Source organism: Enhydra lutris, unplaced genomic scaffold (genome assembly GCF_002288905.1).
Source record: "Enhydra lutris kenyoni isolate GAN:26980312 unplaced genomic scaffold, ASM228890v2 scaffoldscaffold31, whole genome shotgun sequence".
In the NCBI taxonomy this organism is placed as follows: Eukaryota; Metazoa; Chordata; class Mammalia; order Carnivora; family Mustelidae; genus Enhydra; species Enhydra lutris.
In genome coordinates, this window is record NW_019154115.1 from 17,926,617 (window position 1) to 17,943,911 (window position 17,295).

Sequence of the window (17,295 nt, forward strand, 5' to 3'; positions counted from 1 at the left end):
GGGACAGAGCCCCACGTGAGGCTCCTTGCTCAGCCGTAAGCCTGCTTCTCCCTCTGCCTGCAGCTCCTCCTGCTGTGCTCTCTGACAAATAAATAAGATCTTTAAAAAAAAGTATTTCAGGGCACCTGGTGGCTCAGTGGGTTAAAGCCTCTGCCTTCAGCTCAGGTCATGATCCCAGGGTCCTGGGATCAAGCCCCACATCGGGCTCTCTGCTCAGCGGGGAGCCTGCTTCCCTTCCTTGCTCTCTGCCTGCCTCTCTGCTTACTTGTGATCTCTGTCCGTCAAATAAATAAATGTTTTTTTAAAAAGGTATTTCATAGGCCCTGGAAAATGTTCTTTTCAGAAAATTCCAATCTACATGTGGTCAAGAAATGTGTACACTCTTGAACAGTGCTTTCCAGTACAAATATGTCATCCATGTATGTAACTGTACATCACAATTCAAGCTTTCAATTCAAACTCTCAATTTCAAGTGCCCAATAGCCATACATGTCTACCCTATTGGACAGGACATCTCTCACCACTAAATTATAGGAAATATGGAAACAGAGGAACATGCTGTCACAAGAATGCAATTAGGAAAAATCTGACTGGAAACTCTTCAGGAAAAAAATGACCCAATTTCTTCAAGTAATTGCAAGGGATGGGGCGCCTGGGTGGATCAGTGAGTTAAAGCCTCTGCTTCAGCTCGGGTCATGGTCTCAGGGTCCTGGGATCGAGCCCCTCATCAGGCTCTCTGCTTGGCGGGGAGCCTGCTTCCTGCCCCCCTCTCTCTCTGCCTGCCTCTCTGCCTACTTGTGATCTCTGTCAAGTAAATAAATAAAATCTTTAAAAAAAATAAAAATAAATTGCAAGGGAGAGACAGAGAGTATAAGAATACACAGGAAGAAAGACAGATCTACGGATTATCAGAAACTTAGGAGACATCAACCACTAACAACATATGGATTGCACTTAGATCTTAATTTGAACAAAATGTAAAACACATGAGATAAGGAGATCTGAATACTGACTGGGTATTTGATGATATTAAGGAGTCATTCATTTCTTCTAGTGCAATAATGGCACTATGGTTAAGTTGTAAATGTAAGGGCCTGATTGGCCAGAGGGAGCCATTTTGTTGCAGTGAACTTAGATTGACCCTATGCAGTGAACTTAGATTGACCCTGCCCCTCCCAGAGGAACTTACTTGCAAAGCCTAGATACAAGGGCGAGTCAGGCCAGGTGAAGACATCCAATCAGAGGGGCGTGCATATATTTACTGAGGTGAGTTTAAATCCCATTGGCCACCTGTGTGTGGGCGGGGCTCAACCACCCCTATAAAGGTTAGTCTGCGAGGCTGAGGCTGAGGAGGAGTAGAAGAGTCCTCGGAAGAGTAGGAGAGCTGTCAGAGCCGCCAGTGGCCCCGCAGCCCCGAGCCGCGGCCTCACCAGAGTAGCCCCTGTCCAGGTGAGCAGCCTCGTCCAGAGTGGCCACATTGGGAGCAGCCTTGCCGGGGTCGTCGTCACCTTTTCGTAAGAGACAGCCCTGACCGGTCAGTTTGATCCTTGATGCTTGGCGCGAAATAAAGCTTTGCTTGACCCTCGCTTTGTATCAGTCTCATTCCTTTGATCATGGACCCCAACAGTAAAAATATGTTTTAGAGCTACACATACTAAATACTTATGACTATGTCTGTGATTTGCTTCAAAATAATCCAGAGTGGTGGGGATATAGATAAAACAAGATTGGCTACAAGTTGGAAGGTATTTGAAGCCATATGAGGGGTATATAGAAAAAATAATACTATTCTCTTTACTACAGAATGTTGGAAATTTTCCACGATAAATTAAAAAACACTGTGGTTAAAGATTACCATGACGCTGTCCATATTTTCAGAAGTATAATTCGTTAAAGACACTATTATCTTTCTTTCTAAACCCATTTAGAACGAGAGGCTGCAGCCACTGACACCACACAAGGCGATAAGCCAGGAAGAACTTACAAAACAAAACCAACCAAAAGACAGAAATAACGTTTACTTTATTAAAACTTTGAGGAAGCTGAACGAGGAAGGAGGGAATAGTTTTTTCCACCTGGTGTTAAATGCCCCTTGGGTTCTGCTGAATCTCTGTCTCACGCTTGTGCGCCTCTCAATGGAGATGTTTTAGTGACAAGGCTGCCTGGACACTGAACACATCATACAATTCATCTTTTATTTCTACTCTTTCTGCATCTCATCAGAGAGCAAAAGGACACACAGGCCTATGGGGTTATGTGAGGCTAATCGCATTAGATTTTAAGGTTTATGAGCTTAGGCATACACTTGGCTGGCCCTCATATCCTATCCGTTAACTCTGAAATGCAAAATATATAAATTTAACAGTGCAGATTTAACCAAAACAAACAAAGGTGTCAGCATCTTGCACTCCAGAGCTTCCAACTACACGAAATCATTTCCTAAGCTGGTGTCCTTTCCTGCTTACCCTGAGTTGGATTCCACTAAGTTTGATGCTTGAGGTTCACCTCCTTATAGCAAATGTCTATTTCACAAATTTGCATTTTGGGGTGAGAATGTGTTTTGTCAATGCGAAAGTGTGTGCAGTGATTTGGTAGGCAACAAATCTGGGGGCAAAGGCTCAAGCTAAAAAATAAAAATGGTATTTATTCAGCTTTTTGGAAATATAAATAACACAATAGATGACAAAGAGCAAAATGAAATAAAACAAACCCTTGACATGTTATATGATAGATCATTTCCAGGCACAACAGTATTTATTAATGAATATCATAAAATTAATTTGATTTTTATCTGTTTTCCTCCCAGCTTTAACTACATGGGTGCTTCTGGAAGCTTGAGTTTCTAGAAAACTCCACAGCTATACCCCCCCTATAATGTGACTGAGTGAGGTTATGGTCCCAGTCCCATAGGGAAATAAATGTCTATCATTGGGGATACCGAACCTCTAGACCTCTGGGAACTTAAAAACCAGGTGTTTTTGTTAGGATCCTTCTAACACAGGAAAATGCAGCCGTTATCCATTAAAACACAATTCGATATGGGTAGAGGTTTTCCAAGTTCTCCACAGGACCACCAGACGATTCCACCAAGCTTTTCTGGCAGCCTCGCCTGCAGCCTGCAGCCTCTCAAGAGTCACAAACCAAAGATAAGGCATTTCTGACCTTTCCTCCTAGAAGTCAGAGAGTTCTCTGGGTAGGGAGATTACGGAGGTTTTGCATCAAGCCTGCCTTCACACTCAGTACCGGCGGAAAGGCTGCTAGGTCTACCCAGTGCACGCCTGTGTTGAGCATACTTACCCATCACACACAAGGCCGTTGAGAGTAAATGAACAAGTCACTCTGGACCAAGCCCCTTCAAAACAGAGGCAAATTTGGTGAACCAAGGCCACTGCCTGTTGTAATAACCCCAGTTCACCTAGGTCCCTTCCTGAAGAACCATATTAATCTCCTGATTCAAGAGGCATCCCTGGCCAAGACAGAGCACGCAAGGAAAACGTAACTTCTGGGTAGGGCAATGCCATATGGAGTCTGGAGGTTGTGGTTTAGTCTACAGCACAAGAAGATGGTGGCATCACTTGTTTTTAGAGCTGGAAAGAGCCATAGCTGGACCACAATCCTGGAGCATCTTTACTAATGCAGCTTAATGGCCGTTGCCCAGATGTCGTTGCTGGGGAGCGGGGGAAGGACCCATCCTTGGGGAACGGAGTTGCCTTTGGGATGATCAGATGGCACCAGGTACTGATCCCAATCATGCCTTAATAAGAACATTGTAGAACAACAGTTTATTTCTGTTTTATTCCAAGCAACACGTTCAGCAACTAAATACTCTATTTCAGGACTTAGCTTTCAAATGACTGATGTACTAGTCTGCTAAAGAACTTGATTTCTAGGCATTATGCAAAAGATCGTATTTCTTTTTTTTTTTTTTAAAGATTTTATTTATTTATTTGTCAGAGAGAGAGAGAGGGAGAGAGAGCAAGCACAGGCAGACAGAATGGCAGGCAGAGGCAGAGGGAGAAGCAGGCTCCCTGATGAGCAAGGAGCCCGATGTGGGACTCGATCCCAGGACGCTGGGATCATGACCTGAGCCGAAGGCAGCTGCTCAACCAACTGAGCCACCCAGGCATCCCAAGATCGTATTTCTTAAATGTACATATAAAGGATAAAAAACTGCAAAGAACTTACAATCTTATAGATAACCAAATAATGAATATACAGTTGATCCTCATTATTTGCAGGTTCCGTATCTGCAAATTTGCCCATTCACAAAAATTCATTTGCAACCACACAATCATTATTTGTGGTCACTTGCCAACATGAACAGAACAGTGAAAAATCTGAGTCCCTGACAGGCACATTCCCAACTGAAGTTGAGTAAGGTGACGCCGTCTTCCTGTTTTCAACCTCACACTGTAAAAAAAGTGTCCTTTCTGCAGTCTCTTTAGTACCACATTTTCCACATATTTGTGCTTTTACTGGTGCCTTTGCTATTTAAGATGGCCCCCAGGTACACTGCTACAGTGCTAGCTAGCGTGAGAATGCTGGGGTATGCCTTACGGAGAATACATGTGTGCTAGAGAAGCTATGTTGAGGCAGGAGTTACAATGCTGCTAGCTAGGAGTTCAATGTTAATGAATTGACAATATATATTAAATAACATGTTTTTAAAAAGAAATCCACATAAAACGATGTTATGTATTGATCAGTTGATGGAAAAGGTTGTGGCTTCAGGCTGACAGGAACCTAACCCCGTATTTTCCCAAGGGGTAGCAGTCCAGTATTCTCTAATTCACTACCTGCAGCTTTACAGAACATAACTACCGTGAATAATGAGAATCAACTATACTTATGTTCAGAAGCTAAAACTTGTATGTTAGCCAGAAATACGCTTTTCCCAGAACACCAACTTGGTATACTCCAAAGCATCACTAGAGCTCTGGAAGGAACCTGAGAGATCACTTAGTTCAATGATTTTCAAACCAGGCTTTCAAGACTTCGAGGCCCCAAGCAGACACTCTGGGGAATCTAGACAACAACAAAGCGCCTCCAGTCAATAACAGATGTGAACTGCCTAAGGAACCCGCTCATTCCAACTATTTTACAAATGGATTTTTCAGAAGACTGTCTCTGTGAAGGGCACTACTGTTTGAAGTTTGAAGGCCACATTCTAGTCCACCATTTGCATTTTGTAGGTGAGGAAAGTGAGACCCAAGAGCGCTGAAAACTTGACCCAGCTCATTTGTAACTGCAGATTAAGATGCGACTCCTTGTTCCTAGCTCTCCTGGCTCTGACCTGTGGAACTCACAGGCAGGTATGGCACTTAAACAGTCTCCACAGGTAAGTAGGCAGGGAAGGTTTCCTACCCTTGGTCTACCTAGCAGCAGAAGAGAATTGGGAAAAGGAAGCCAATGCTTTAATACAACAGTTACAGCATGAGATGATACTTGTTGGGCAAATTACAACCTGAGTTCAGTTTCTTCACCTGTTAAAACAGAGAGATCTACTTCTCAAGGACTGAGGACTAAAGGCATGTGTGGCATCCTTAGAACCTGGAAACTTTACATAAACCCGTAAGGAATTTAAAACAAAAAGAGAAAGCCAGCGAGCGATATAGCAACAGACCTCAACAACACAAGCACCTCAAGGGCTACTTGCTACCCAGGGGAAAGGCAACATGGAGAGTGCCCCTCTGACCTTATCTGGATGAGGGCTGGCAGGGAGTGCTCGGCTTGGAGGTAATACTGTCGGAAGGGCTGCAAGAGGTGAGCGAGTGGGAACTCATCTGCAAAATAAAGGCACGTTACCGCATCATCATTCTTCATATTCACAGTGTATTTCTCCATGCAAGCTGACTGAGCCTGTGACTATGACAGTATGACAATGTGGTCGAATATTTCATCTTTATCCGTGATTTCCAGTACACAGTTTAGGATTTCAAATCTTGCAGGTGCCACTTGCTGCCTACAAGTTCTTAGCTTATATTGAGTTCATCCATGAGGAAAAAAAAAAGGTGCCAATCGAGTATTTTCCTTTTCTCCTCTGGTTACAGAGGAACTTACCTGGATCCCCAAATAACTTGGACTCAATTTCACGCTTCTGAAGTAAAATCTTCTCTTTTTCTTTCCTCTGTTTCTTTTCTAGTTCTCTTTTCCTCTCTTCCTCTTGTTCTCCTTCCAACATGACTCTGAGGGCTCTCTCTTCAGCTTCATACAATTCAGAGCGTTTTTTAATTAGTTTTCTTAGTCGCTGAAGATGATGCTCGAAAGTCTCATCTGCTGAGGCTGGGGGACAGACACCTAGGCAGAGATCCGAATGGTATTTTAGAGAGAGTTATCTCTAAAATTTATCCCAAAATCGGCGTTCTAATGAGCAGACTCAAAGCCCCATTTAGGTTGCCATTTGCAACGATGCTGATGGAACTAGAGGGCATTATGCTAAGCGAAATAAGTCAATCTGAGATAGACAATTATTGTGTGATCTCACGGATACAAGGAATTTGAGAAACAAGACGAGGATCCTAGGGGAAGGGAGGGAAAAATGGAACAATATGAAACCAGAGAGGTAGACAAACCATAAGAGACTCTTAATCTCAGGAAACAAACTGAGGGTCGCTGGAGTGGAGGGGGTGGCTGGGTGATAGACAATGCGAGGCTATGTGCTATGGTGAGTGCTGTGAATTGTGTAAGGATCATGAACAACAGACCTGTATCCCTGAAACAAATAATACATTATGTGTTAATAATTTAAAAAAAAAAGCTCTACTTACACTATGAATTTGCTCAGAATCTGTAAATTCTAACCAATCTTCAAGGTTCAATTTGATCCTGAGTCTCCAATTAGTCTGACCCCACCCTGGCTGACTTTCCCTAACTCCTCTCTCTGGATCATTCCACTTAACCTGATTTTATTTATTTCTAATGGTTTTGATCCTTTGGTTGGGCAATGATCTCACTAAAGAGAGGATCTCTCAGGGCCTGTGTGGCTCAGTCGTTAAGCGGATGCTTTCAGGTCAGGTCATGATCCCAGGGTCCTCGGGCTCCCTGCTCGGTGGGAAACCTGCTTCTCCCTCTCCTATTCCCCCTGCTTGCGTACCCTCTCTCACTGTGTCTGTCAAATAAATAAATAAAATCTTAAAAAAAAAGAGAGAGAGAGAGAGAGAGAGAGAGAGAGAGAGAGGATATATCTTATACTTCTTCATTCTGATATTCCCATAGCACAGGCTCCCAGACCAACCAATAAACAATTCTCCTGTTGACGGAGCCTGAAGTTCTGGGAGAACACACTTGGATAACGAGGAAGAAATACACATAACCAATCACACTGACCTCACAGTCTACTGCTTAGTGTAGGATGACCAAATATTTCAGTTTGTTCAGTTTTAGTATTGAAAGCCCAGCATCCTGGGAAACCTGGGATAGTTAGTCACCCTGATTTAAATGTGAGGTCAGCTAATAGGACAGTCAACATAGCTAGTGCCACAACTGGGAAAATTTGATTACAGACCAGTTAATAGGTGATATCAAAGGATTATTACTAATTTTGTTATGTGTCATAATTGCATTATAGTTGACTATGGGTATTTTATTTAAGTGTTCTGTTTTTGTGCACGAGTGAAAAAATTTTTAAAGATTTTTTATTTATTGAGAGAGAAGAGAGAAAATGAGTGGGGTGAGGGTTAAAGGGAGCAGCGGACTTGCCACTGAGCAGGGAGCCCAATGTGGGCCTCAATCCCAGGACTCCAGGATCGTGACCTGAACCAATGGCAGATCCTTAAATGACTCCTGATTTTGGCAAAGGTCATGAAATCAAGCCCCAGGTTACTCTCCCTGGTTAGTAGAGAGTCTGCTTCTCCCTCTCTTTCTGCTCCTCCCCTGGCTTGTGCTTTCTCTCAAATAAATAAATAAAATCTTCTTTAAAATTTCCTAAGGAAATGTTTTAAAGTTTAATGAACACTTGAGTGGGTCACAGTTGTGCACTCACTACCACCGGCCCTGAGACAGAGAAGCTGCTGGTGATTCATCCTGGAGTGATGTGGGTATGGGCCATCCACAAAGATTTTAAAGGCAAATGTATTTATTATGGAAGCATCTTAACAAGGCCAGATTCAAGGAAGATAAAAATTCACACACCACATACATAGTCAACAATTTTTATTTCCCCTGTTGAGCCTGCAGTCATTTTTGCTCATCCGTACATTAGCAACGTCACACAGTTCAACACAGCATGTGCAATTTCTACATCTCCATTTCAATTCTCTACCTTCTTTTCCAGTCTTTATCATTACTGAATGTCTCTATCCTGTTTCATCAAATCAATGTACCATAATTTACTTAACAAGCTCCCTATTCCTGGACACTTAGGCTGTTCCAAATGTCCTATTATCATATACTGTTACAATCAATACTCTGGGACATGTCACTTTTTTCCTTCTACAGATTATTTCTCTAGGATAAATCCTCAAGAGAAGAAATGTTTATGAGTACTTCCAGGATCACCTAAATGTGGTACTAAACTGCTTCCTAAAAGAGCTGACTGATTCAGGCCTTTGAAAGTCTGATTGTTTTCTCCTTTAACCATCACCACTAAGTGGTTGTGGAATTCATTCTCCTATCCTCACCTGAAAGGCTAACATTTCTCCAGGTCATTTTCTCCTAACTGCTTTGCTTGAACAGGTTTCCAATCACTCATTACCAACTATAGAAACTCTACATCTCAAATCCATCTTCTATGAAGTGGTAAACTATTTTCCAAATACACACAAAATTCTTTTTTTTTTTTTAAAGATTTTATTTATTTATTTGACAGAGAGAGATCACAAGTAGATAGAGAGGCAGGCAGAAAGAGAGAGAGAGAGAGAGAGAGAGAGAGAGGGAAGCAGGCTCCCCGCTGAGCAGAGAGCCCGATGCGGGACTCGATCCCAGGACCCTGAGATCATGACCTGAGCCGAAGGCAGCGGCTTAACCCACTGAGCCACCCAGGCGCCCCTACACACAAAATTCTTATGCACTGAGAAGCTCAAGCTGTCACTACTGTTTCATAATAATTTCATGATTGTTTAATTTCTTTACCTAGATCAGGAATTGGTAAACTTTTTCTATAAAGGGCCAGACAGACAGTACTACAATCTGCCAGTACAGCCAAAATATAGACATTCCCTCAGTCCCCAAGTGCCCCCAGACCCCATGAGGAATGGTGGCCTGCTCCCATCTCAGGTTGCTGGGTCTGCACCACGAATCCATACCTCCATCAACCTTTCATTAATCACTTCTGATCAGCATGAGACATGGCAATCCTCAACCACTCTTTCTCTTGACCCCATGTACTAACACAGTTTAGGTTCCCTCCACCCCTCCCACTCACTCCTCTGGTTCTTACAGGACCTACATACCAATGCCTTCTTTTCCCTTCAGTCCCCTACACCTTAGGGCCTAGTCCAGTCTTTGAATCTTGGCATGATGAGAAAAAAGCTGCTACCTCTCAAGTCTTAAGCATGATTCTTCTCTTCTCTGACTAGGTCTTTCTACCCTCTCAGTGCACTTATGTCCTCCTCCCTGGAGACTGTCGGCTTCACTAAAACCTCCAACTGAATGTATCCAAATCTACCTTGCCTTCTACTCATCCTCACCAAAACTTGTGGTCAATTTTTTTTTTTTTTTGAAGATTTTATTTATTTATTTGACAGACAGAGATCACAAGTAGGCAGAGAGGCAGGCAGAGAGAGGGGTGGGAGAAGCAGGCTCCCTGCTGAGCAGAGAGCCTGATGCAGGGCTCGATCCCAGGACCCTGGGATCATGACCTGAGCTGAAGGCACAGGCTTTAACCCACTGAGTCACCCAGGGGCCCCACTTGTGGTCAGTCTTAAAGCAAAACCCTAACAGCCCTGTGCTCACCTGCCAGTCACAGAGCACTCCTGGGAGAAGTCATCTGATTATGTGATCCAGCGCCAGTACTCAACTACATCAGCTGCGCCTGTAGCACCTCCCTACAACCATACTCCCAGCAGTCTCTAGTTGGCTTATACTCATTCTTCACAGCAGTTATTTCAAACCTTTACTGCTCTCCTAAAGCCTTCCTTCTCTACGGTCTCTGAGCAAACCATCTATCCTATCTCAGTGAAAACAGGCTAGTAGAAAGGAAATCTCTGAACTTTCAGTCCCCATTTCACTCATCTGCATGACTACTCATCCTTGTCTCCTTCATTTTCATTCCAATGGAAGATGGATCCTTCTAAGGGCTCCTGGGTGGCTCAGTCAGTTAAGTGTCTGCCTTCAGATCAGGTCATGATCCCAGGGTCCTGGGATGGAGCCCCATGTTGGGCTCCCTGCTCAGCGGAGAACCTGCTTTTCCCTCTCCCTCTGCTGCTCCCCCTACTTTACTTTTCTCTCTCTGTTCGAATAAATGGATAAATAAAATCTTTTAAAAAAGATGGCTCCTTCTACACTTAAGTTAATCCCTCTGCCTGGGATCAGAGTCTCCCTACCTCCTGCAGGACCTTGAGCCATCAACTATCCCTCCTGCTTCTCTCTGACCCCCTCCCTCTATTCATTCCTTTGCTCGGCAATGAAACGTGTTCAAATTTTCCCCATGACCCTAAGATTACCACCCCACCCCTCTACGCTATCAGATACTGATATTCCTCTCTCCTTTCTTCACAGGCAAACTTTTTAATAAGTTAAACTCACTGTTTGCTTTTCTTACCTTCTATTCCCTCTTTAGTCTAGTCTGGCTTCTACCAATACTGTTCTGCTGAAATGCACCCAGCACAGCACAGTTCACTGATCATCTATTGGGTATTAATATCCATGGATTTTCCTCAATCTTTAGGTACCATCATTACTCCTTCTTACATATGAGGAAACCAAGGCAAAGAGATGTCTGCGTAACCTGCTCAAGGTAACACATTCTCTCTGGGCATCTGCCACTTTTCAGGAGGGAGGCGACCTACCTTCTCCTATCTCTGACCTCTCTTGTGGCCACACCTTTATCCATCTGGATTTCGACATTCCCTAGGATTTTGTCTTTTTGGCCCTCACCTCGCACTGTACAACTTCCTGCAGGTCATGCCTACTTGTGGCTACATGGTGATGACCTCTTCTCCAGGATGTACCACAGGCACCTCAAACTTACCATGTCCCACACTGAACTTGCCAAACCCAAGTCTGTTCCTCCTCCCATGGCTGAGTTCCCCAAGTTATTTACTTATACACTCCCTCTCTCCTTTATTCATATTTCTTAAACCCATTTACTTTTCTCCAACCCACCATTTGACCCTTAGTTCACACTCCCATATTATCCATGGTCAGACCACTGAACAGCCTTCTCAGTCTCTCTCCTCTTCTCCCTCCATCCTAGATGCTCCAAAACTTTCTCTGCTCCACCAGCATTAATCACCACTGTCATTTCACTTTCTGCTTAAAATTTTCAATGGCTCCCCTCAGCTTTCAGCATAGGTGAGCAGTCTAGTCTGGTCCCTAAGACACTTTGCAAGGTGGCCCTGTTTACATACCCAGCCTCATTCTCTGAGCCCTTACTTGGAGGTACACACACCTTGAAGGAAAAGTTTTAAGTATATAATGGAACCAGCAGCTAGTTACCAAATCATTTTACATTCAAGTCCATTAACTCCAGGGAAGCTGCTTTTTTTTAAAACAGATCACAATTCCTCCAAAATTCCCTCCCCTTCTTTTAGACCAAAGTGAGGAAGACTAATAGTGAGAAATTACGCTAGGAAATTTACCTGGCAAAAGTTTACTGACCACTCACCTCACAGAGGGAATGGAGCAGGAGAATATTAAATAAAAGCCCTCGGGTTTTCATTCCCCAAGGAAGAGATAAGGGTAGACACCATAGATGCGAATTCCCCTTTGATTCATGAATGTGCTATGGGGTCATCTGCTTCTGAGGCCTGAATCTGAATCAGTTACTCTGAAGGCTGGCATGCAGAAGCTAACCACTTAGCTAGTGAATGTGCTTGGCTGAATCCATAATGGTCATATCCCAATGAAACTTTATTACGGGCCTGACTCACAGGTTCCATTTATATTTTAAAATACACAGGGGAAGTCATCTGCTATCACAGTGCTTGCTAATTTATGTGTTCTCAAATATCTCTGGTGAATATCAATGGCCTACAGCCTACTAAATAAGGTAGCATGTGGTCCAAGCTAGGTGCAAGTGAGGAGGAGGTCACCTCAGCTCAAATCAGGGAAGAATGGAGAATGTTGCATGTGTATTTAGTTCTGAAGGACAGTGAGAGCTTAAAATGGAAAAGATGGAACTGAGGGCCCTCCGCATGAATAGACTGGCAAGAGCAAAGATTAAGACAGGCAAATGTTCAAAGCACAACTAGGGATCTTCTAGAAAACCAGTGCTCCCTCTAGAGGTAAGAGGAGATGACTGAGGTTTTATGATCCAAAAGCATGTAAGCAAGTGGAGGACATCATACAGTCTGCAAGGCACTCCTTGCCCTGTCCAACCATTCACACCTCTTTAAATATCAATGTTTCAGGTTGGAAACATATCTGAAGGAGCATGCCAAGTTTTCAAAACCTCCTGACGAACCTAGTGAAGGTAGGATAGCTTTTGCCTTGGTACATGGGCGAAGTTGACCAGCCATGCCAACCTCACTCAGAAAAGCGTGGCCAGGAATGCCTGGGGTAGGAATGATGAGTCAAAGGAAAGGCAGTGTATGGGTTCCCACACCTGTCTCTCTTTTCAACCTTGGCAACCAAGGGATAAACAAAGTCTGAGGCTTCCTGCTTCAAAAGTTCTGAGGTACTGCTGACAAGCTTTATTACTCTATTGGATGAAAATTAAAAAATTATCAAATATTTTTCCTTAAAAAATGGCAGGGGGAGGGCGATAGGGTAAAGAAAGAGACAGTGCAGGCCAACAGAGGAATAAATACAAGTAGAAATCCAAAACCACGGTTACCCTTTCTTGCTGCTGCCTCTTTCCTGAGTTTCCTCAATTTCTCCAAGGCCCGAAGAATGTCCACCATTCTTTTGGTGTCTGCTTGTTTTTTCCTCACTTCAGATAAGACACCATCAGCAGCAGCTTTAAGTTCCTGCTCCTGGAAAAAGAGTCCATGAGACAGACTTAGTTTTTGGAACAACCCTACAGCAGAGAACAGCTGCCTAGCAGCGAGCTTTTGAAGATCAGACAGTTGCAAAGTTAAGAGTTTCTACTGATCTCCCTCCCAATTTCCTACACTGGACACAATTCCTCTCCTGCACTGTTCCAGTCAAGGGACTATTTTCTCTGCAGTTTCCATGTGGGTTCTGATCTTTGTTTCTTCCTTGGAATTTGTTCAAATGTAGTCCAAGGAACACCTGCACCAACTTTAGGTTGGAAGCTCTCTTATTAAAAATGTGGACTCCTGGGGCGCCTGGGTGGCTCAGTGGGTTAAGCCTCTGCCTAAGGCTCGGGTCATGATCCCAGGGTCCTGGGATCGAGCCCCTCGTTGGGCTCTCTGCTCAGTGGGGAGCCTGCTTCCCTTCCTCTCTCTCTGTCTGCCTCTCTGCCTACTTGTGATCTCTGTCAAATAAATAAATAAAGTATAAAAAAAAAAATGTGGACTCCTGAACCCAAAGATTCAGACCAGGTGGGAAGATAAGGAATGGGTTAGAAAGGCCCAGGACTCCACAATTCTGTCAGTGACACACAACATGCATAGCTTGTACTCGTGTTCTTAAGTGCCTAGGATTTTTTGACATGAGCGCCTTTCAAACACTGAAGACCCTATCCTACTCTTCTTAAGTTGGTTCACATGTAGACAAAATGACTGGTTCCTCAAACCACCACTCACAGGACCTGGTCTCCAATCCCCTCAGTGTGGATGGTAAGAAAGATCATTTTGCCTAAAGCTCTCTTCCCATCTATCAAATAAATGCCTGTAATTTCACCATTACAACCACACCATACTGTTCCCCTCTTCTGCTTCTATTAACTTCTCTACCTGGAACTTCACCTGTTGCTCTCACTTGGCTTTGACATCTCCTTTAAGACTCAGTTCAGATGTCACAGTATCATCTACAGAGTCTTTCCTTACGCCATCCCCAAAACTGGATATTCGTTCTCTGGGTTCCTACAACACCTACAGGTGAAACCCTAACACATACCATGCTGTATAGACATGGTCCCCATGAGGCTCTAAGCCCCTCAAGGACAAGCACTATATCCTATTCACCCCTATCACCATCACCAGGTCTGGCACATAATGGGGCCTTACTAAACATCTGTAGAACTGATGCAAACTCCTTTAGATTATGGTGTTGCTTCCATGTATTCTCCTTTAAAACACAGATACTCGTGGAGGTGTGAAGACAAAGCTCGCCATCATATTTCAGGGGGGAGTTATTTCAGATTCTAGGGCAGTAACAGACACAAGGAGGAAGAGGGAGGAAACCCTAGCTGGTTGTAGAGAGTGAAGGGAGTGGGGGAAACACCTAGAGGCACCCAGAAGTAATGAGAATGCCTTAAACAAGTATCTGACCAATTTCCATTTCACCATGGCCCCTACAGAAGACTAACAGGCTTTGAAAGGAGACAACATGGGCTCAAATCAGGAGTAAAACTGCTAAAAACCAGCTGTGTGATTGTTGGCAAGTTAGTGTCTCTATGCCTCAATTTTCTAATCTGTAAAATGGCGAGAATACGGTTTACCTCTCACGGTTGTTACAGGGATTAAAAATCTGGCATATGCAAGGGCTTTAGCAGAGTTTCCAGTACGCAGTAAGTGCTCAAAAACACCACTGTTAAACATGGGGATATGTGGTTTAAAATTCCTAAACAAAGGAATCTTGGGAAAGGCATCACTACTGCCCCATTAGCCAATTAGGGTAAGGCACCAAGTGCTCTATATTTGTATTAAAATCAGCAGACCAATATAAGAAACAGGAACCCAGATTTTTGTTCGCCTTGAACATTAGTTAAGTAGAACATTGTAGCAGGAGACAGGACATCTGTCATCCCTGCAACGCCACTGCGTAATCCCAGACCTTGTTTACAGGACTCTCAGTGCACCTAGAGCATTTGTGTTTCGTACTACATGTCATTTACATGCAATCAACGTGAAGATAGGAGGTCGGAAAGCCTGGCTACCTTTTTATTTTAAGGATGAAGAAAAGGAGGCTTAAACATCGGAAACGACAGCGCAAAGCCTCCCGGCCCTTCAGGTTCCAAACATCACTACCCCCAGCCACCGCGCAGCTGCGGCTCTTACCCGCTTCTTCTCCTCCACCTCCTGCACGCACTTAACCCTCCAAAGGTCAATCTCCTGTTCGCGCTCCACTGCTCGCGCGGCCTCAGCCTCCCGCTCGGCTTCGCGTTCCCGGGCCCTCTCGCGAAGCCGCAGGCGGCGGCGCCGGACCCTCTCCAACCTCCGCCGCGCCTCACCCACATAGGCGGCCTGGGTCAGCAGCTGTAGTCTTTCGGCGAGTTGGGCGCGCAGCGGCGCGGCCTGGGCATGCAGCAGCACCCAGGCCGCGCCATCGGCCTCGGCCTCGCGCAGGGCCTGTCCCAGGTCGCGCAGCCGCCGCACTAGGTGCAGAGCCCCGCGCAACTGTGCGCGCACTTCGCCCAGGCTGGGCCCGGCGGGAGCGCGCGGAGGCACCGGGCAGCCGGCCCGCCGCGGGGTTCCGAACACCGCCTCTAGCCACTGCCGGTCGCGCAGACGCTGCAAGGCCGCATCCCCAAGCACGTCGGAAGGCGGCGGCGCCTCAGGCCAGTGCGGGCTCCAGGGCGGCCCCGGGCCTGGCGGCGGCGGCCGCGACCGCTCGCCACCGTCGGTCCCCGGGAAGGGCCGGCATTGGGGCGGCGGCGGAGGCAGCGGCGGTGGCGGCACTGGGTAGAAGACGCCGCCGCCGCTACCGCCGCCGCCGCGAGAGGCTTCCCCGGGGGCCCGGGGCTGCAGAGCCAGCGGGGGCTGGAGGAAGGGGGCGGAGGCCCCCAGAAAGGGGCCGGGCCGTTGGGGAAGAGGCGGCGGGAAAGCCGGGGAGGGCAGCGGCGGTGGTGGACAGCCGAAGGGAGCGGGAGGCGGCGGCTGCGGAGGCGGAGGGCCTGCGCGACCTGGGGCGAAGTAGGGCGGCAGAGCCATATCCACCACGGAGGGAGTCTGAGCAGTGACAGGAATTTGAGTGGTTCCCCTAGAAAGAGTGTCTTCCGGGGAGGAAATGACGTAATACACGCGCGACGCCAGCAGGATGCGCCGGGCCCCGAGAGCCCCAGGCGGGTGTGGGCATTCCTTCAGTTCTTCAATTTCTAAGTACTGATCTTGAGCATTCTCGGTGGGAGCCAGCTGCACTGCAAACATTGTAACTAACAGGTACAGTTTCCCGCGTGAAACTACCTGTAAAGAAAACACATTAATTAAGTAGTTGTGCAAACAAATGCAAAAGTGCTGCGGTGAATGGAAGTACTACCAAAGAGGAAAACACTGGGCAAGAAGAGCTTATAGATTTTGACTTAGTCCAAGTCAAAGTCAAAGGGGAGACTGCCCTAAGGATTTCAGCCTGACAAGTAGGAGTTGGAGAGAAGCACAGTTCAGATAGGAACAGCATTTGTAAAAACTCTTTAATAATAGGTCTAGTCGGGGAACTGAAAGAGTGCCAGTATGGAGCTGATGTGATGTTGGGGTCCTGGAACTAATAATAGTCAAGAAAGAATTCTCGAGACGTCTTGGGTGCACAGAACATTGTTTTATGAAAGCACGGGGACAGGACCCATGGGCAGGAAGAGCTGCAGTGGGATTGGTTATATACTTTTAAGTTGGAGTGGGGGTAGAAACAAAGGAAATTTCCAAAAAGATGTTCATATGTTAAAGAATACTTAGAGGATCCTGGAGGTCAGGCTATGGTCAAGCTAAGGTTGCTTTTTTCCTCTAGCAAAGTATTAACTTTAAGATAATTAGGAGTTGGGGTGCCCGAGTGGCTCAGTGGTTAAACAACTGCCTTCAGCTCAGGTCACGATCCCGGAGTCCCGGGATCAAGTCCTGCATCGGGCTCCCAGCTCCATGGGGAGTCTGCTTCTCCCTCTGACCTCCTCGCCTCTCATGCTCTCTCTCGCAAATAAATAATTAAAAAAAAAAAAAAAGATAATTGGGAGTTTCTGGAGGAATGTCCTACTCTGCTTGTCAATGGGCAGCAAATTGTAAGGAAATTAATTTGATCTACATTTCCTTTTGCCTTTGTTCTTCATGTCTGATGGAGTCTAGAAAGCCTGGAGGGAGCCTGGGAGGACAGAGCGTAGGTTTCTAGGATCTCCTATCTTAAAAACAATGGGAAACCACTGGAGGG

The 17,295-nt window shown here is 45.5% G+C and overlaps 1 protein-coding gene across 1 annotated transcript; it reads right to left on the minus strand.

The window, feature by feature from the left end:
- Positions 1-2,689: 2,689 nt before the first annotated feature.
- On the minus strand, positions 2,690-16,098 carry LOC111153343 (programmed cell death 7). The gene is made up of 5 exons (XM_022512323.1): positions 15,225-16,098; positions 12,935-13,073; positions 6,061-6,297; positions 5,696-5,783; positions 2,690-3,754 (listed from the first exon to the last, which is right to left on the minus strand). The coding sequence occupies exons 1-5, from the start codon at positions 16,095-16,097 to the stop codon at positions 3,631-3,633; spliced, it is 1,461 nt and encodes a 486-aa protein (XP_022368031.1). The 5' UTR covers position 16,098; the 3' UTR covers positions 2,690-3,630.
- Positions 16,099-17,295: the final 1,197 nt, after the last annotated feature.

Coding starts and splice junctions, on each gene's coding strand:
- LOC111153343 (XM_022512323.1), bottom strand. CDS start 16,097: ATGGCTCTGCCGCCCTACTTCGCCCCAGGTCGCGCAGGCCCTCCGCCT. Junction 13,074..15,224: donor AGGTGGAGGAGAAGAAGCGG/GTAAGAGCCGCA, acceptor CTCTTTTTCCAG/GAGCAGGAACTTAAAGCTGC. Junction 5,784..6,060: donor CAAGTTATTTGGGGATCCAG/GTAAGTTCCTCT, acceptor TTTATTTTGCAG/ATGAGTTCCCACTCGCTCAC.